This window comes from Crinia signifera, chromosome 4, assembly GCF_055691185.1.
Source record: "Crinia signifera chromosome 4, ASM5569118v1, whole genome shotgun sequence".
NCBI lineage: Eukaryota > Metazoa > Chordata > Amphibia > Anura > Myobatrachidae > Crinia > Crinia signifera.
In genome coordinates this window covers 187,054,865-187,076,523 of record NC_139220.1, presented here as the reverse complement: position 1 = coordinate 187,076,523, position 21,659 = coordinate 187,054,865, and the positions used below count along the sequence as shown (strand labels likewise).

The following is a 21,659-nucleotide window of genomic DNA, read 5'->3' as shown; positions in this document are numbered from 1 at the left end:
CGTGTTGAAGACTTAACGAAATTGTTCCTACAAAATAACACAATTTACTGGCTATAAAGTTAAGCTATTCTTTTTTTTTAAAATAAAGGTCTCCCAATGTTTTTAACTACTTCTAAGTCTATCTGTAGTGCACAGCAACTAAAATAAGCAGTATGTAGTTTGGATGGGGTAGGTACATGCATATAGACACCCAATGCTTACACACAGTAATGCCTGATAAAATACCTGTTTTGCACTTTAACCGGAATCTACAAGAAAATGTGCTGAATATTTTGCGAAAGCCAGAATAAATGAAAACAGGGAGACCGATCAGATCCTACACTATAACACTTGTAGAACTGGACATTTTATGACAGAACCGGGTAACAAGCCAGGTGTATGTACACACCATTTCTAACCAGAGTACTGGTGGCAATAGCACATTAATTTGCAACACACATTTCGCAATCACATGGTTAAATGTCTTGTAAGAGTTGAAGAATATTGTCCATTGAACAAATTAAAGCTAATATTTTAGTGTAAATAGTTCTCTCATGACACAAGCCAATTGTAATCAAATAAGAAATTGAGGTTGAAGACTACCTAAGCATTGAAGATAATTTTTTTATCAACAAAGATAATAATCTTAAAGCCAAAACTGTATTTCCAAAGTTGACCATATGAAGTGATATCATTCCACAAGAACAGAATACAAGTGATGACTTGGCAAGATACCCAGCTGTATAGGACACATGAAAGTGGAATATATAATCTGTTTTCTCTGACTATGCACTTGCTTTCAGGTGGCTTTCTATCCCTCATGGTTGTAAGTTATGATGTGTATTACCAGGTATTTTTTCCTTTGCATGTAAAGTAAAAAGGGAAATGTTCGTTGGTCGGCAGGACACTAAAAACATTGGTCACCCGCATAAACACAGCAATTACGTGGACAATCCGCCATTACGGGCAGATCCGCCAGATAATTGTAGCATGTATGCCCAATGCTGTGAAGCACCAATACATAGCTTTACACCCAATGCTATGTAAAAGCAAAAGGCATTATGTGTATTGATTCTCTGGCTCCAGTTGTCCGGTTTGTCATTTACTGTGTATATTCCAGTGCCAGTACAGAAATGGACAGATTGGAAATAGCTGCACACCCAGAAGTATGGCTTGTCACCATGAGACCACAACCAGGCTGGGTATAAATAGGACGTCTTACGTTTCTGAATGGAAGCGACCAAGAGATAAACCCACAGCCAGACGGCCTTGGAACACATCACTGACATGGAGGGGGCTACAGAGAAAGATAGTTGGTCACTGCACAGATGAGGACCAGGTCCACAAAGAGGAACATACAGTAATGGATTTAAGAAAGCAGGGAGATACTTGTAGCATTGGTCATCAGAAATATGCTCAAACACACCACATGTAATTGTACAAAGAAGGAAACAGAACAATATACAGATAAGCATATGGTATACTGAAGGAAACTAAAATAATCTGAATTGGGCGTGGAAGGAAGAAGAGGGGGTGCGCGAAACTCAATTAGGGTGGTTGTGCGGCTTCTGACAGATGTACTGTATGATTCAACTCACTTGATGGAGGGATTCTTATCCTTGGTCCTAGGTTGCACAGTCAACTGAAGGGAGATGCCAACACTGAATGGATAGGTCCCAAGAACATCTTGAGGGTACCTCAGTTTGTGCAACTGCTTGCGGAATCCTTCAGAGACCTCAGATGGAACCTCCTCATCAAATGCTACCCGCAGAAGCTGCAATCAGAACATAAATAACAAACTGACCAAAGCCCATAACAAACTGCATAAAGTGGAAGTAAACAAAATATTGAAAAAATAAAACTGCATTACTTGTATTAACTGCAATATTATTTGGTCAAGTACAGCTGCCCACAGTTCCCTGGTTCCTGAGTAGAACTACAGCACTTGTAGTTCAACTGAAAGGGCATCATAAATGCAAGCAAGACTGATTTTTTTTTTCAAGCAGATTTAACAAATATTAGATATTAGAACTTCAGGCAGTTTATTTCTGGGTTATGCGAATCTGACCACTTTCTGGTGAGCAACTGTATAAGATTAATGAGAAATTTGGCAAAATGAACTCAAGCTGGTTTCTTTCTAAATTTTCATTTATATCATGGGTATCAAAATAAGAGCGGCTAGATTCACTACTATATCAAACTCCAATTCGATATCTTGTTAGCTGGGTTGGGAAGTAAAATGATGATACTGTACATGATTATTTTCTACTATTTATAATGTTTTCCTGGCTAAACTACTGGTTCTGCCATCTAGTTAGATTATTGCAAACTTGGCTACCCTCCCGGAATGGCCCCACAAATCGGGTCCCCCTGGAAGGTGGGCAAGTCTCCCGCATCACTGCCGCAGCCCCCACTGTGTAAAATCTTGAATTTCGCGTGAGGCGCTAAATGACGCGGATTGCGACATTTCGTGTAATTGTAGCCCCTCCCCAATCTGCAGACATGAAAACTAACGTGGATGATTGTCATGGGGCAGGGTTTGGTCACATCAGCCTCGTCCTGTCCCTGACACATAGTCTCGACCTGCCCCCCTTTCACTTCTCTTCCGGCTGCTCCCAGAGAGGAGGTATAAAAAGTAGGCAGGTATGGCTCAGTGTTTCCCAACTTCGCTCCTAAAGGCACACTATTGTCCAGGTTTTAGGGACAGCAACAGCAAGCAAAAGAGACTTAATACCGCAAATATTTTTTATCCAACAATGGGGCAGATGTATTAAGCCTTAACAAGAGATAGATGCAAGGGTGATAAGGAGAGATAAACGTCCAGCCAATCAGCTCCTTACTGACTTTTTTCAAACATAGGCTGTAACATGGCAGTTAGCAGGTGATTGGCTGGACGTTTATCTCTCCTTATCACCCTTGGATTTTTCTCTTGCTAAAGCTTAATACATCTGCCCCACTATGTGCTCAAGCATAGATATTATGGAAACCTGCTAGACTGTACATTAGAAAATGATATTCAGAATCTGATTGGTTGCTATGGACAACAACACCTTTTTGATTTATAGAAGCTCTAGTAAAATTAGACCTAATAGTCTTAACAGGTTCCCGTAATATCCATGCTTTCGTTTTAGTATATAGCCATGCTTTAGAATTAGTAAACGTACCCCTCAGAGGTTGGGAAACACAGAGTTAGCTTTTGGGGTTTCTGCTCCACGTTCTGTTCCGAAGTAATAGAAAGGAGTAATTCTGCATTATACACATTTATTTCTAAGAGCACCTGGTATTCACACTCTTAACAAATGGTATGTATTATATAACATTTTAAGCAGACTATATATTTCACTACTTTGCTGTCTGCTTCTGTTGCTGATGTAAGTTTTGTCTGTAATTTATACAAAATGTAGGGTAGCAAATTAATGAAAATCCTGGTTACTCAGTGCCTATAGGATGAGCTTGATCATTTCTTCCCCTTACGCAGGGGCTTCCTTAGCAATGTAGTAATTGTGCCGTCATAACTTCCCTTTATTGCAGCTTATGGTTACTATATGGAGTTATAATAAATAATGAAAGAGGTTTTCATTTAGGGAACTACAGCCCAATGGTTTTAAACATGCAACAAAGTTGTTGATGTTACTTTTTCTTTCATGGGAAGCAGATGGTAATGGAGATGGCACATCAGCTTGTGTGTTTGAGAGATGAGCACAAGACCGGAGAGGAGTGCATTACTGGAATGTAAGAGACATCCAGCAGGATAAATGGGATTGTTCTCAGCTTTTGCCGTCACTGTCAGACTGCGGATTTCCTAGCTTCTTATGATCACAATCCTGTTCATTATCAAAACAGAAATCTTACCTGGAAAGTACACGAACGAAGCTGCAGTCCCTCCTGAACATACTGGTCCAGCTGAGCAGGGACACTGATTTTCTTCTCCTTTGTCAGAGAAGCTATGGGGAACATCCGCACAACTGACTGTTCAGACACTGCATAAACAGACAAATTTAGGATTATTTTGCTACAATGAAGGTTAGTGCATTATGTGTACTACATATTTCACCGTCAGTTCAGGAGTGCAGAAATGTTCCTATAAACATACATTTGTGTAATTTGTTACATAGACCTGGAAAGTTGCAAAACTTGAAACTTCATTATACACCATGCAAATGGATTTGTCTAGGCTCCGTTAAGGCCCTCATACAATACAATGATTTTGCATGATTTTTTTCTAATACGACCTTTCGGGCCAATATATAATTTCTAAATTGGCAAATCGTATGCATTTTCCAATGATCCGATGTCCTGTGAGTGTCGTATAGGAGACACTAGATCGCTCGTACTGCACCAATGATTTATCTGAAACATATGACATCTGATGGAACCGGATGAAAAAAAAAAGGAGTGTTTTTTGGTGCATGCAATATATTGCAGGAAGTTTGACTGGCATTTCCAGTTCCTCTAGCCACCCAATCCAGCCCATCAGATATATCTGAAGGTGCAATTGTATACCATAAGATATATCTTGGCTTGATCATGGGACATATCTTACGCAAATATGACACCAAACTACAAAATATGATGGAATTACTCCTGGGAAGGTCCTGGGGGAGTTCAAGGGAAATTGCATCCGACTTCAGGGTCAATCATATCATTGTGAAAAGGTGGACCATTGAGAATCTGCAATAATGGAAATTGTTGCCTCTCAATTGGCCTTCTTGCTCACTCCTCATTCTGCAACCATTGTGAAGTGGTGCATAAAAAGAAATATTCCCCCTTTTAGATATCAATGCAGCTTTTGCATCATTATCATTCATATATAAAGGGAGAAAGAAACCAAACGTTTACCAAGTATCACAAAAGGAACCTACAATGTTAATTTGCACATTCTTTCTGTATATATACTTCCACAAGATAACCTTTTTAATAAGTACATTTAAAGTATATAATGTTTGGTGTATGATACATACTGTACAAGACCATGCAAATATTTTATTATCTGTAAAGTATCTTTAAAAAATGTACAGTTAAAATTATATCCAAGAAAAAATTATGAGGTTTGATCTCTTATATACAATCTGAGTAATGCATGGAGGAAAAATCATTAAACAAAAAAAAAAGCAAGCTAAATGTTTCTTTGTATTATAGTAAGTTACCTAAAGGATCCACAGGAGTGCCCTTGAATATGCAGCGGTAAGTAGTGAGGAACAGAGCTCCTTCAGCAGGAAGTAAGGGTGGACCTCCAAGACTAACACCTGATGCTTCCTCTCTCCCATCTGGCAGCAGATAGACTCTAAGACCATCAATTACCAAATCCTCGCCTACAAGCAGTGATGGGCGCAAAAGTTTGGGCTGAAGGTAAAATAGAGATTGAGAAAAAAAAAAAGTTAATATCCATCTGAAGTAAAAGCATACAAAGAAAAAAAAAAAAAAAGGATAGATATAGAGATATATCTCTCTCTATATATCTATATATATCTATATATCGATGGGGGGAACAAGGCGGCACTCGGAGGACTTTTCTTTAGTTCAAAAAGTGTATTAAACAAAGCGGCTCCCCCTGACGTCATCCAGTATCACAGTACGTGGAGAGGAGGGATCCCAACCCGGAAGTGGGTTGGAGACGGGAGGCGGTTGCCGTACACTGCACGCCAGCACAGGAGGGGATATAAGGTAATACTCATTTATGTCACCGTTTGTTATATCTGTTTAAGCCTGAGGACGGGATAATAAACTTTCCCGAAACGTCACTATGAACACGGCTTCTGCGTGTTAATTTATAGTGTGGAGAGCGGAGTCCTGTGAGTGCGGCCATACAAGCATGCCTATATATATATATATATATATATGCCACACAAAATCGACAAAGTCACTCTTAAGCGCCAAAAGGTAGTCCTGCAGCTGCTTATCCTCAAATAGTACAACTGTATACTAATAAAATATGAACAGAAAAAAAATCAACAAAGATTTTTTGGAGGCTTTAAACACAGCGCTAGACCTTTGGAGTCAGTATGAACTGGATGGTCCTTGTTTGCAAGAAATAGTGCAGTCCACTCCTTCTAAAAATTAGCAAAAATTATTTACTCAAAAAACATGAAAAACTTCACATCTAAAAAACGGCTTCCATATGAAATACACAGACAAAAAAATAACACGGTCACTGCATCATTGGGAAACAGGAGTTCCTGATGTAGCAAGCCAGACCTTTTCTAGGTGACTTCTAGCTTAGTCACTTAGAAAAGGTCTGGCTTACTACACCAAGAACCATCCAGTTCATACTGACTCCAAAGGTCTAGCACTGTGTTGAAAGCCTTGGTATTTTTTTTTGTCTGTGTATTTCATATGGAAGCCGTTTTTTAGATGTGAAGTTTTTCATGTTTTTTTTTAATAAATAATTTTTGCTAATTTTTAGAAGAGGAGTGGACTGCACTATTTCATGGGACCATCCAGTTCATACTGACTCCGAAAGGTCAAGCGCTGCGTTGAAAGCCTCAAAAAAATCTTTCTTGATTTTTTTTCTGTTTATGTATGTATGTATGTATGTATGTATGTATGTATGTATATTTATTTATATTTACACACTAGGTGTACCATATATAATTGGCGAGCGCAGGCACATCTGTGTCTGCAGAAGACAGCAAAACACCAACATCCAAAAGTATAGTCCAAAAAGATTTAATACATCACCAAACGATAGGTCGACGTTTCGGACCACAATAACACGGTCCTTTGTCAAGCATAGGAGACATCTTAACAGCAGAGTAGTGAGCAGCATGCTCACTCTGCTGTTAAGATGTCTTACCAAATGTACAGGTAATAGGGTAAACTGTACAGAATAATGGTGCTTAGAGGCATTTTTAGTAATTAATTCCGAAACTAACCTTCTGGATGGGAGGCAGCCTCTTGCTCTCCCTGTGCACAGCATCCAAAGTCTCTATGTGCATCTGTACAATGTCTACATGAGAAGACACCCGCAAAGATAGATTAGCCATATTATGCATTTAAGAATATCACATTCACCAATTACATTATTCAAGTGCTTGGTTACAAATCTACTGAACAATGATCATATCAATATAGAGGTGGTAAATCTAATAAAAATAACATACACATCAGGCTTAACTACTGTAATCCTCTTTGCACTAATAAGATTTAGCCGACAAAAGACAGACTTCAGACTTAATTAAACAACAAATGTGATTTTTAGATGGGCAAGGTTACAGAATATATGATTGAGATTTGTTAATGACAACTCACAAATAGGTAAGATTCACTACAAATGACAATGGCACTCTTGGTCTTGTGGACTATGAAAGAAGAATTTGTTTTAAACAGGTGGATCACTTCAAATATCGTAGTTTTCTTTTTTGGCAGTGAAGAGGGGAGTGAATTGATATACATGAAATTAAGTATAGGTTACTGTAGTCTTACACAGACTGTTTCATTTGCTTTTTGTATTTGTGTATGACACGTACTAATTTCAAATTTTCTTGTTCTACTATTATATCTATTTTCTATCATGGTACTAGCAAGACAGCTTGAAAGGCCTAACCATCTAGTACAGTTCCATGGATACATGTACTTTGCGGAGCTCGCTTTTGGGATAATCCTTTTAGAATACATCAGAACTGAAAATACTGCACACGGCAGGTGAAGTGGTAAGAGACGAGACAATTCCAACAATTCTACAGTAAAAAACAACAATCTGAAGTGACTATACACACTCCTGAATAAAAAACACTAGAATACGTAAATGTTCATATAAAACCAACAAACAATATGGAATAAAAGGAGTATCTGAAATCAAGAGACATTTCTTATTAGTGTAACTACACTCACTTGCTTATGAACATCTTACTGTCCAAACACTGACCAAAAATCATAGAAGGGGAGTATTTAGGTCACTTCAGATTGTTGTTTTCACTCTAGGGGGGTTATTCTAATTCACTCTCTGACAAAATCCTTCTTAGATGGACAAAACCATGTGCACTGCAGGGGGGCAGATGCTAAATGTGCAGAGAGAATTAGATTTGGGTGAGTTATTTTGTTTCTGTGCAGGGTAAATACTGGCTTTGTTTCACGGCAATATAGATCTCACTTTGAAGTAAAACCCCACTCAAATCTAATTCTCTCTGCACAAGTAACATCTGCCCCACCTGCAGTGCACATGGTTTTGTTCATCTAAGAAGGATTTTGTCAGAAAGAGTGAACTAGAATAAGGCCCTAGGTTTCAGTGCCATGGTGGTCTTTGCCTATTTATTTTGTATGTCATTTTCAGTTATGGGTGTGAATTGAGGGAACTATAGGCTGCTTTAATCATGAAGTGCTTGTTGTCACACTGTCATAACAGAATCCCTTCAGTTTTCTCACAGGCTTTATAGAAACTTAACCTAAAATATTTTACACACTTCCAAATCTATTTATTTTTTTTACAAATCAGAATACAATTATCTAATTAGCACAACATTCCTGAAAGTCTACTGTCATGTATAAAATAGCACACTACATATTTAACTTGAGCCTGTTTAGAAGCTGGCCGGCTGTGCTAGGAATCTCAGAGAGCAAAGAGTCCAACTTTCGGACATCTCGGGTTCGGTCTACATAAACACAGAGAGACCTTACAACACCAGGAAATGTTAAACAAAAACTTGGGCAAGTGGCTGAAATGAATGTGGAAACCGCATGATCATCATGAAAACGCCAAAATAAGGCACTCAAGTTGGACACCCACCAGGCTGATGCTATAGCAAGAAAGATCCAACAATTTAAATGGTTCAAATGAAGCAGACTGCAGAGCCTGAAGACCTAAAAAGGTCCCATGGAGCTTCCAGAGAAAAATCGTGGTTATTTGTATAGGACTCCCTGTAAGAATGCCTTTACATAAGGCAACATGGAGTTGAAAGAGGACAGACAGGGCAGAGGCTTGAAGTTCTAGTTACTACAGGTTACGTAATGACTGATCGATCACCCCTGGAGTAAACAAACTGGTCCTCAAGATCTACCAACAATTCATGTTTTCAAGGTCAACTGTAGATCTGTATAATGTTTTGGTTAGGAATGACTGCAGCACATGTTACAAAAATGTGACAGTTGGTAATGACTGCATCTGTGCACCAGCTTGGTGGTCTGGAAAACATGGACTATTGGAAGATCTTGAGGACCTGTTTGGCCACCTCTGGTTTACTACATCTGGATAACGACAAACAATAACTATGTTAAATGTATTACTAGATATGTAACTCAGTCAAGTCAGCCATGCAAAAGATTAAGTTTACTGATGTTAAAGTTATGCACCTGGGATCATCGTATGCAGGCCTTTTAGGTGATCAGATGTGACGCCACTCTCTGTACATACTTTGTCCACAAAACGTGTAATGAACCGGACCACGCAATGAGCCACATCTGAGCTTTCTGAGTCTTCAAACCCACTTTCTGTGTCTGCACTTTCTGCAACACTGCCTGCCATGCTGGATTGTGCAAGAAAACAACAAATATCATGAGTTTGGGAAAGAAGAAGTAATAAGGCATAGGACGGGAGAAGACTTCCACAACATGGCTGACATTATGGGAATTACCTGTTGGTGATAAAGCTGTTCGATACACTTTCTGTATCTCCCAGGCCAGCAGCCCCTCGCAGAAGGCGGCTTTTAGAGGTATCCAATGGTAAAAGAAGGTAGCTCATGCGATTAGCATAGTGGATGGCCTGGCTAAACACTGTGCTCTCCTCTTTCTGAATAAGCTCCAGCTGTTTATCACGTTGGAGTGTTGGCCATAGGCGACACTGCTCTGCTGCCAGCTCTAGCGCTGATCGCACCTCCTCCTCCACTTCATCCTGTCAAAAAATTAAGGAGGATTAGGACACATCAGATTACTGTTTGAGATTTTCACAGGCAAGGAGGTAAAAAAAGTGGTAAATAATAGGTAATTTATCCCCATATATATTACAAGAAGCATGCCATGAACACTTAAATGTGAATCTCAAACATCTGCTGGACTTTCAGACATCAGTACTGTAAATTACTGACAGTTTGTTTCTCATACTACACAATGCACGGCTGTATCACACAACTGTCACATTTGATAGATCCACAGATGACATGGAAAACAAACTGTTTGGGGTCCTAGGATCGAAGCTTGTTGACCACTGTACTATACGGATTATCAGTCAAAATGTCTGAAAAACAAAGCCTCACAGGGCTAAAATAACATGTTATAGGAAATGTACATATAGGAAAAAGTCTAATTTGATATTAAATTTCTGATGAGCTGTTGAATAATTTAAAAGGGCAATGACAAAATTAGGGGCACGTTTACTAAAAAGTGAGAGTATTTAGACGCGAGAGGTGTCCCCAGCAGCAACCAGCATCTACTTATAAGATAGCTAGCACCCTTTAGAGGATAATAGCTAGAATGAATTGTGTGCTGTAGGCAACGTCTCTCAATTCTAAAAATTCACACTTTAGTAAATTTACTCCTTAGGGTCTACACTAAACCAATGCAAGCTATATTATAAGGTGGAGAGAGTACCAATTCAATAGCTCCTGTCATTTTTGAAGCTTAGCCTGTAACATGTAAATGTAGGAGCAGATTGTGTGGTACGTTATCTCTGTCCAAGGCTTAGTACATAGACACCCCAGTGTCCAATAGTGGGATACTGAATAAATTGTGGTAGAACGTACAGCCACACAAAATTGGACACTCTAAAATTACCAGTAAAAATTCAAAATTATCACCCTTCCAATCCTATTAGCAGATAGGGACTTGGGGGTGTTAAATGCCAGTGTAATCAGAACACTTTCTTGGCTTCCTAACCAGGGACTTTAAGTTCAGTTCATTAACTCTTACATTCTTTTCTTTGCCAATGGGATTTTGGTATGATCAGACACGTGACAGGTTATTTCTTTGTGCTTTTGTTCTTGGTAATTAGTTTATTTTGCCATTCTACTTAGTAATGTTCTCATTAGGAGTACATTGTTTTCCTCAGATACCTACAGATCTGTGGTTCGGGTTTTGTCAGAAACATACTGAGTACCTGACAGGCAATAGGGGTACAGAGGAGGAACTTGTCCGTAAATTTAAAAGGCCTAAACTGCTGTCATTGCACACCATACACCATTGAATCCAGTACCACACAACAGACAAAAAATGAACATAAGAATAAAAAGATTTCTGACAGACAATGTCTAGGTCCACAGAAAATAGGACAACAGAAAATAGGACAAAATATGAAAATGTAAACATGCATTTTTTCACAATTTTTTGGGGGACTATTTCATATTTTACATTAATATGGGCCAGACTGGGAATGGTAAACTGGCCCAAAACCTGCAGAGCAGGGGACACGGTACACTAATTGGAGGTCCATGGGCTCATGTGTCAACATTGACGCTAAATAAATGTAAAAAACTCCTGTTTACATTTTTCTGTGTCCACCTGCCCTACATGGTCTGTAATACCACAAAAGTACAAAAATCCCTTTTGAATGGTGATTTTCCCACCCCCTTAAGTGAACAGAACCACATTTTCTTCATCCTGTGATGATGCTTCATTCTACAAAGGAGATAGAGCATAGCGTATGGCAGGCATGTCCAAACTATGGCCAGCTGTTGTGAAACTACACATCCCAGCATGCCTTGCCATAGTTTTAACATTCCCTCATAGAAAAAAGGATCATCAAGCCATTAGAATCCATTAAAGCTTTGTATGTGGCAGAGTCTTTCAATTCCAGTTAGTAACACCAGGTGGCTATACAAGCAGAAAGGTGAACCATAGCACATAAGGAACTCTCATCCATTACAAGTCAAATAGGTTGAACTCGGTGGACTAACGTCTTTTTTTCCCAACCTTAATTACTATGGGCCTAATTCTAGTTCACTCTTTCTGACAAAATCCTTCTTAGATGGACAAAACCATGTGCACTGCAGGTGGGGCAGATGTTACTTGTGCAGAGAGAATTAGATTTGGGTGTGGTTTTACTTCAAAGTGAGATCTATGTTGCAGTGTAAAAATAAAGCAGCCAGTATTTACCCTGCACAGAAACAAAATAACTCACCCAAATCTAATTCTCTCTGCACATTTTACATCTGCCCCCCTGCAGTGCACATAGTTTTGTCCATCTAAGAAGGATTGTCAGAAAGAGTGAACTAGAAAAAGGCCCTATGTTACATATCTATCTAGTTAAGTCAGCGAATAAACGAATTTCCATCTAACTAATAGAACTGCCTTAGCAGCATTATTCATGTGTCATAAAATAGATTTTTTTGCATTTGGATATAGGTCACAACATTACATTTAATAACCAGAATTCTGGACCATCAGGTACTACCTCACCATCTATAGCTTTGGTACTGTGGATGACCAGGTCAGTGAAGGACAAACCCCACAAGTGTGTAGAGGAGAATCCAAATTACCAATACACATCCAACACACATTGGGAAGATCTAGAAACATTTTGCGCAATGCACTAGGACATTTATACCACGTGATAATTAACTTGCGTTTCAATAATTGATATACTCTAAAAAGAAACAGGGGACAATTGGAAAGCCTTAAACTATTGTTGATCTGTTAATTGTATATTCCAATGTTTGTTCAATGCACTGTTAACTTATTTAAGATGACAAAGGAAGTACCCAGAAGCATCCTATAAACTAGATATAGTGACGTTTGGTTTCCTTTTAGGAATACGACGATTCAAAAGGGGTCAAATCTTGATAAAAAAAAAAAAGAATGAATCAATCCAGGGTGGATCAGTTGAACAAATTTCAAAAACCCAAGAGAATTGCAGAGTAAGTAAGTATGATCACATATAACTGGGAATAATTTAGAACTATGAAAAGGGGAGGACAATGGAGAAGGAACAAAGGAGAGAGCAAACATCACATCCTCAGTTTCTTCCAAATTTGTAAAGTAGAGGATATAGTATGGACAAAATTGTACAATTATTATAGTTTCAGGAGGAGGAGGAGAGGATATTATGCTTGTTAACACACACCTATACCAAACCTATACCATTTAAAACAATGTTTTTCAATAAAGAATTTCACATTCGAAAGAAAGGTAACATAAGGTACAAATAAAACTACCATAGCAACTGGAATTAGGAGGAAGCAGCATATAAATATCATGCAGCACACAGGAAAATACAGGAGCAGGGGGTTTAGGATCTATAGGAGGCATTACCGAGGATGAAGACTCTTCAGGTGCCAGATACAAGGCGCGGATGTGGTTTTGTACATCCCCATAAAACATGGCTTCCCAGAACTGCATGTTGGTCCAAACTAGGTGGTCCTGTACGCAACTGTAAGCAAACTGGGTGATGCCAGGGCTTAATTTCTGCAGGGGAATAAGAAAATATCAAAACAAAAATAAAAAAGGACTTAATAAATACACCAGATAAGAAGAGGACCCACATAACTATCAATACCAATTACATAGTGAATAGACATTCAGCAGTTTTTGTTCTAGTAAGTAAAATTAAAATGTATTTTAAAAAATAAACAAAAGTCACTAACACCCTCAGACTCACCCTGCAGAAAGCGGTGACCAGAGGTAAAAGTGCAGCAGCTGTAGCATGTTCATCCAAAGATGTGCAATCCTGTGGAACGAGAGACAAGGAAACATTAATTTTCTCCTACTCAAATAATTTCAGGCTTTTTTCTCTTTGTGGGCCAGATGCACTAAGCTTCAAAAGTGATAAAATGAAGAGTGATAAAAAAAAAAAACCAATCAGCTCCTGCCTGACATTTTTCAAATACAGTCTGTGACATGGCAGGTAGGAGCTGATTGGCTGGCTGTTTATCACTCTCCATTTTATCACTTTTGAAGCTTAGTGCATCGGCCCTTTGCCCCTTGCACATATTCTTCTTGCTAATGCACCCAGCTTACTTACATTATTACATACTACACTGCACAACAAACATGTATAGATTGCAACATGATTTCACAGGGATCAAATTTGTTCAAAAAGTCACAACGATTTTATTACAGTAGAAGGTTTTGTTCCATAGGTTTAAATGCTAACAATCTAAATAATAATCAATACACAGACATGGGCACAGACCTGTAAACAGCAGTTCATCAGACGCACAACAAAGTCAAACTGTTGGTGGTCCAATACTGCACGATTTTGCTGCACATGAAGATTGAGCTCCTGGGTTAGACACTGTCTTGCTGCTCGTCCCTTCAGAGCCCGTAGCACAGCTGGTTGCAGCTACACAGAGAAAGTCACAGTGAAACAAGAGTAATGTTTTTTTTTATATAAATACTTACTGTTCTACCCTACAGATTTTAAATGTATAGTTAAGTTCAACAACATGTGCTATGAACACAAGCTGTTATAGGATCAATAAACCGAAAAAACAAGGATGCATATGTATTGTTTGTGGTTTACAAATATTAACCATCACCTTTTTAGCCTCCAGCATTTTGTTTTCGAAGATGTAAGAAATACAGTTCCTCACAACTTCTAGTCGCCGGTTGCTGTTAGCTAGGGCACTGCCATTCCAATCTACAATTGCTGCTAAAAACGCCAAAACAAAAACAGACATAAGTTAGAACATACCCAGGCATATAAATGTAGGAGGATAACGTACGAAGTGAGGTGAGGGGTGGAGGATGCAAATGGGAGCAAAAAAAACTGCTTTTGAACATCGGCCAATAACAAACTGAACAATTAAGTTGAGAAAAGAAAGGCTTCAAAAATGTTGAAAATTATATGAGAAAGAGGATTGAAGTAATCTATGCCACAAAAGCACCAACCAATGGGTGGTCCAGGAGGCACCATGCACTTCTTCTCTGCTTTAACAGCTGGGGGTGCATTATGCATCTTGGCAGCAGCCTGATCCAAGATCCATTGTATACTACTTTCATCCAGAAGTGGGAAAGGCTTATGTTGAGGTCGCAGGTGACTGCCTTCCGCTGGGCGCTGCACTTTATGCATACTAACAGCAGGATACGGGTTTTCCTACAGAGGACAGAAAAGGAGGTCAATACATGCCAAAAAAAAATAAAAAAACAATGTAGATGCTCACCTCCTCTTGCGCACAATATCCAATGTTAAGATGACTACAATAAAAGTGTTAAAGAAAAACTGAATAATGTTCTGAGCACACCCCTTTACTGCTGCTGTACAGCTGCATGATAGCCCGACAACAGGCTGAAGTCACAGGAGAGAGCAGAAAGTCATCACTGAGGACTAAAACCCTCAATGCATTACCAGGATAGGGTTAATAACAGCCCATCACAGTCTGTTGCCTGTTATTGCCATCGACCCACCATTTAACGAAGAGAATAGAATGCATATTACTGGAATTATTTTTCACTTGCGGTTCAACACATAGATCAGCCTTTACAACCTATTGGATGGCTAAAGCAACTTTTCGTTGGGCAGACCTGCAAAAATGGCACACCAAGAGCAGATTTTTCATCCTTCGTCCTACAAAAGGACATGGTCCTTGATTCCACCAGATTATTGGCCGGATACATTGCCAATTTAATGGACCTTTGCAGTTATTACCAATCGATATAATTGAAAATGGAGCATTCTTAACCCAGACACCTGAACATGACTATTCAAGTTAAGCATTAAGTGTTCCACCTGGCTAATCTGCACATAAAGGGAGCTATTGAGGTTGGTTTGCCAAAGCAAACTCCTTCTTTAATGGACAAAACCATGTGCACTGCCAGTGGGGCAGATGTAACATGTGCTTAGAGAGTTACATTTCGGGGAGTTATTTTGTTTCTGTGCAGAGTAAATACTGTCTGCTTGATTTTTACACTGAAACTTAGATTTCAGTTTGAACACACCCCACCCAAATGTAACTCTTTGCACAGGTTACATCTGCCCTACCTGCAGTGCACATGGTTTTGTCCAATAAATAGGAAGCTTGCTTTTGCAGACCAACCTGAATTAGGCCCAAAGTGTACACTGGCAGCACACAGGCCACGCGGAGTATTTGGCAGGAGAAAGAGCCATCTCCTCAGCGCACTAAAGGATCCATGGCCACTACAGTTCAACTGCCTTCCCCATTTCTCTGATGCCTTATATCCTACATATATAGTCAGACTAAGATCTACAGGTGGTGCTCACATACTCATTCCCCCCCTGCCGCTGGCACAGACAAGTGCTGCCAATATCTCTGGGTACACACATTGCGAAATATGTACCCGGCTTAACACTATATACTGCTCTCTGTGTTTAACATGGTCACTAAAATAAGCCTTCAAGCAAATAATGGTCAGAGGCTGTATGGTAATTGATTATAGCTATTTGACTTACCAATTTATTATATACTAGCAAGCCCTCTCAAAGCAAAAGCTTCTAAAGCTAGTCTGTTACCGTCTGTGTTTGTGCATGTGTGAGCAGTTTCACACTCTGCCAGCAGATGGCAGTGTTTCAGAGACTCGCAGACACTACACATATAAATAGTGGGAATGTTTTTACACCATCCTTTGTCATCTAAGTATTCTAGTACAGCGCACTTCCAAAAGAGCTTGGGTGTATGTGCTGCATCTTATCTTTCAGATGTACAGCTGAGCTCGAGCATAAGACCAACTACTATTTCCTGCCATCAGACTACTACATTAGTATTCCTGGTAGACCAACATGATAGAATGTGACATTTAGAAACCCCCATGTAATGGGTACCCTAGAACGTACATTCCGATACAGCTTCTCTGCCAGGTCTCGTACATGTTTCACAAGGTTTTTCTGGCTTCCCTCCTCGTACTGTAGTTTCTTCACGTCAAACGCTACCAGCTTTGAAGTAAAAAAAACAGAATATAACCGATTGAAAAGGAACAGGATGTGACATAATTATTATATAAAGTGGTCAAGTGTAACCACAGAGAAAAAAGATAAAATAAGTCAGTCATATAAAACTCATTGTTTACCTCATCAAACAAATCCAGGGATCTATATGGCGGACCTCTCTCTGTCACAAACCCTGCAAACGCCATGCCCTCCAGAACCTTGGTGAGAAAATCATCTTCCACTAATCCACGCTGACCCAAGAAAGAGGCCTGGGAAATCAATAAACAAAACATTGAGTAATGCCATAAGCATATATAGCATGACCAGACAAATTCATTGGATATTTATTTAGCTCAAGTAGGAAGGAGCCAACTATTACATTAGTTAGAACACCAATGAATATTGAAAATGAGAAACACCACTGTGTACTGTATATCCCCTTTTCTTTGTTACCAAAGAGAAGTTTCATGTCTATTTTTAAAATGTTTTATTCTTTTTTTAAACTTCTTTGGTAGTCTCGAACTAGTGGTGAATTTTACTTCTGTTTTGTGCTGGTCACTAGGCAGCTTGGTGTTCATTATTATTAACGTCATTGAAATAATCTTCTCTGAATGCAGCTTTATAAAACTAGGGGCTTGCAAAGTTTAATATACACTCTATAAATCCATGAAATTAGCGCATTGTATCAAGGATGAACACTGTAAAATCTGGGGGGACATGGGATCATTGGCATCAAGGGAATTGAAGGAACTGGCACTTCTTAGACCAGTATACTTTAAGACAGTAGCTCATTCCCCCAAACAACCCCTGGTTGTCAGTACAACTTCTGAAGTAGCAATAAAGCAACGGTAAACTACACAGTGTTACTTACAAACCACCATCCAATCTACATGCAAAAATCTGAGCATAAGGGTGGGGGTACACAGTGTTCACCAGATGGCATGAAAGAAAAGATTTCAAAATAGTACAAAAATATAGATTTCTCTTTCATACGTTTCTGTGTCACACTGCACCTTCAAAAGCTGCCATTAGGGTAAGTTATGCTCAGAAAAACCTGAATGCAAAACCATCTGTCTGAAACAAGCATCCTTGGATGGGAAAACTAAAACTTGGAAGTGGCTGCCCAACACTCTTAAGCATGGAGGATAGTGGAGCAGATTGCAACATTCTGCTTTCCAGATGGTCAACTTTACTTATCCGCACCATAGAGCACTATGAAAAAATCCATTTGCCGAAGGGAAGAGGTTCTGTCCTAAATGATAGAGCCTGGACCACAACCAAAAAAAAAGAGTCCAAACTTCCAAAAAGGGGAGTACAGAAAAAACGAATCAAGAATTTCCTGTTTAATTTGAAAAGTCAACTTTTGGCTTGAATAACAGAAACGTACAAAATACAGAGTCCAATGCTAATGCAGGACAGGCAAAAGCAACTTGCAAGACAAGGTTTCAAACTCTGAAACACCTCAGGCCGACACTAATGCAATCAGATAAAAAAGATTCAGAGTTAAAAATTTGACCAACAAATACCAAAGACTTGAACAGAGCCCTTTGAAAGGCCAACAGGACAAGATTCACCCTCTTATTCATCTGTTCTTCCAAGGGAATCTGGGGGGAGTGGTGGTGTTTCTGTGAGTCATTGTAAAGATCCCCATACACTTTTCAGATATCACTCGATTCTGATGGATCAACTGAGAAATCAAATGAAATCAGGCCAAATATGTGTTTGACATCTAATTTGCGGTCCCTTGCGATTCGGATCAGAGTCAGAACTCAGATGGGCAAACCATAAGATGGGTTGGAATCAGACCCATAAGGGGTACATGTATCACATCCAATCAGGTCCATAGGTGTGTGCCAGTGGTGTCACCGCTGGCACATGCCTATAGTCTACAGAGCGGAAAAGTACAGGGTAGAAGAAGTGCTCTCCCTGCCCTGCAACCTCCGGGGAACGGGCTGCTCTGTGGGAGCCAGGAGATTCAAAACTCTCATTGAAATGAATGGACGATCACTGATTGCCGGGTCTTCCATTCATTTCAACATACCTCCCTCCCACCTTTGTGCACTTTTTACATATGATAAATTCCATGCAATTTATCGCAAGTAAGAAATGGCACATAACGTGCCAAACTGTATGCTACAAAGGAGAGAAGCAAAGGTCTGCAGCAGTGTTCCCAGAAGCTAGGTGATGCTGCAACGCAAATAAATTGCATTTCTTCTCCTCTTGGACAACAAAATCAGCTAACTGGATTGCTCCACTGTGGGGGTATAGAGGCAACAGGGCAGACACCTAGGTCCTTCTCCACTATAATTGCCCTACCATCATAGAGAACTTGTCCTCCATGGGGAAACCAATGGTTAAGACTGATTCCAGGCTGCTTGAGACCCTTCTAAGAGGGAGCACTAGGAAATGGTTACAGGGTTGGCTGACCATGGGTTCAGGAAGTTTCCAGAATGGAGAGCATGGCAGGAAAAGCCAGGTAATGAACAAAGTTCACTATCCCCGGGGTCCAGCATCAGTTCCGAACTTTACAGCCACCAGGTCTCCTGTGTGTGCAGCACAGAATAAAAAATGAAATGCACTAAAAAGTATAGGTCTGCAGCACAGCCCTAACCTAACAACCCACCTTTCATAGGGGATGCGGTCATTTGGTCTACTGCATTATGGTAGAAAGTCATTAGGTCGAATCCATTAGGTCGACATGCTAAAAGGTCGACATGACTCTAGGTCGACATGGGAAAAGGTCGACATGATTCTAGTTCGAAAGGTCATTAGTTCGACAGGTCATTAGTTCGACAAGGTCATTAGTTCGACATTGTCTATGTCGACATTCACAAGGTCGACATGGAGTTTTTCACTGTTTTTTGAGCCAACATGTGCCGACAGGCGGTATTTCATGCCCTACCATCCACTAGGGCGTGGTGGGAGAATAAAATAGTGTGCCGAGCGTAGCGAGGCACCGTGCCCGACGCATAGCGAGCGCAGCGAGCGATGCGAGGGGATGCAGTGCACTTTAAACTGTGTCCATGTCGACTGTGTTGACATTCAGGTAAAAAAACAGTGAAAAACCCCATGTCGACCTTGTGAATGTCGACATAGACAATGTCGAACTAATGACCTTGTCGAACTAATGACCTGTCGAACTAATGACCTTTCGACCTAGAATCATGTCGACCTTTTCCCATGTCGACCTAGAATCATGTCGACCTTTTAGCATGTCGACCTAATGGATTCGACCTAATGACTTTCTACCATAATGCAATAGACCAAATGATCCCAACCCTTTCATAGACACTTAAAGAACACAGATGCCCAGGTGGTTGCAGAGGGGAAGAGCTACTGTCATAAGGTATATTAGTCTAGAAAGTGCACACTCTTACAGTCCCGTCGAGCAATCTCTAGTCCAGTGTCCCCCAAAGTGGATAAAAGAGAAATGAGAAAATGTGGGATAGGACCATAGTGCAATATTAGGAGAGTGGCCATATATCGTACAAGCATTATTTTATGTGAACGACAAACACAACAGTCAAACAATTGTTCATTCATACTAATTATATTTCATAAAGCCGCTGACATACGTAAGTAGGGAAACACGTCATTTTGCAAACCTTCGGCCTACTTACCCACTGCCCGCCAGCCCACTTATTAACAGACTCCTATCCAGATGCAGAAGTGCCACTGGTAACTACTCTGGGAGGAGTGGATTAACTGGCATATGGATTAACTAAATCTGGTCACTGGCAGCTGCAGTCACCAAGTGTGGCAAACCCCTGGACACCTGATCTATTTGGAGGGGCAAAGTTACCACAAGAGTGGTAAATACTATATACTACTACAACTACATTGCACTTCTACCACTAATGCTATGCTGCTACTGTGCCTCATGTGACTATATCTGGTAAACTACTATTATCAATACTACCACTAACAAAAACGGCTTTTTACCACTAACTAACGAAAGCACTACCATTGCTGCTACTGTATATGAAATATTAAGGAGTCTTTTAGACCTTTTTTAACTTTTCCCTCCAACATTTGAACTGTATGGGCCATGTGGGGATGACATAGAAGTTTATTTTAACTTCATTATAATTTTCTAATTACTGAGTTTATGTATTGCATTACATGTAAGTATTTTTAATTTTATTGGCTTGTGTTTTTCTACCATTCCTAGCACTTTCAGAGAGTGTTTTCTATAAATGCTCACACCAGTAATATATTTAGCTCTCGCCAACTGTGGGGAAAGCATTTTAGCAGTGGCGTGTTCTTTTCCGCAGTGCTGTTTTAAGCACTTCATTAATATAAATATGTATTATACACATTCTTTCACATGGGAGTTCTGAGGTCCATTTTTCCAGTGATCTGAGATCTTTCAGTCTCTGTCTCAGTCTCCAACACTGTTCTTCTCATTTGCATAGTTGTATCGAATTGGTCCTTTTAACTTGGTAATTTGTGTTTGTGTCACCAGAGAGCATGGATTCATGATTGTCCCTAAGGGTGTTCCATGTATATTGCTTAAAAATACAAAAGCATTTCACTTTTGTATAGTTAAATCAAAAGAGAATGAACTAACCTTATGAAAGCGTATGACAGGCTCTGGATGAACTCTGATCAGCTGCAAGCAGCAGCGATAGCCTTGCAAGATTTGTGCAAAGAGCCGAAGGAACACCGCCCGCACCTCCATATCCTGTAACCAAACACAGTATGTAACAAGTGCACACTACTCCCCCTATCTTCCATAAATGTTCCTCTACACACTAGTACAGTGGCAAGCCTGGCAGCTGAGATATGCATTTATTTTTACTAAAGCCCACATGATCTAAATATTAATATTGTGCAATATTACTGCACATTCTAGAAGAAAATGATGAAGAGCAAAGAGTTATTACAATCTACATTTTAGATATGCACCATTAAGGTATAGTGTTACACTTACAGT

The 21,659-nt window shown here is 39.7% G+C and overlaps 1 protein-coding gene across 6 annotated transcripts in view; it reads right to left on the bottom strand.

The window, feature by feature from the left end:
• The window catches only part of SBF1 (SET binding factor 1), a 132,315-nt gene that overhangs the window by 39,945 nt on the left and 70,711 nt on the right, over nucleotides 1-21,659 (bottom strand). For all 6 annotated transcript variants that reach the window (XM_083183220.1, XM_083183221.1, XM_083183223.1 and 3 more), the window contains 14 exons: nucleotides 21,294-21,407; nucleotides 16,864-16,992; nucleotides 16,631-16,729; nucleotides 14,731-14,935; nucleotides 14,379-14,491; nucleotides 14,033-14,182; nucleotides 13,499-13,567; nucleotides 13,153-13,305; nucleotides 9,546-9,802; nucleotides 9,265-9,437; nucleotides 6,852-6,925; nucleotides 5,127-5,322; nucleotides 3,832-3,959; nucleotides 1,578-1,753 (listed from right to left, as the gene is read on the bottom strand). In XM_083183220.1, coding sequence (XP_083039346.1) covers nucleotides 1,578-1,753; nucleotides 3,832-3,959; nucleotides 5,127-5,322; nucleotides 6,852-6,925; nucleotides 9,265-9,437; nucleotides 9,546-9,802; nucleotides 13,153-13,305; nucleotides 13,499-13,567; nucleotides 14,033-14,182; nucleotides 14,379-14,491; nucleotides 14,731-14,935; nucleotides 16,631-16,729; nucleotides 16,864-16,992; nucleotides 21,294-21,407 — 2,036 coding nt within the window. The remainder of the gene's footprint in view (nucleotides 1-1,577; nucleotides 1,754-3,831; nucleotides 3,960-5,126; nucleotides 5,323-6,851; nucleotides 6,926-9,264; nucleotides 9,438-9,545; nucleotides 9,803-13,152; nucleotides 13,306-13,498; nucleotides 13,568-14,032; nucleotides 14,183-14,378; nucleotides 14,492-14,730; nucleotides 14,936-16,630; nucleotides 16,730-16,863; nucleotides 16,993-21,293; nucleotides 21,408-21,659) is intronic.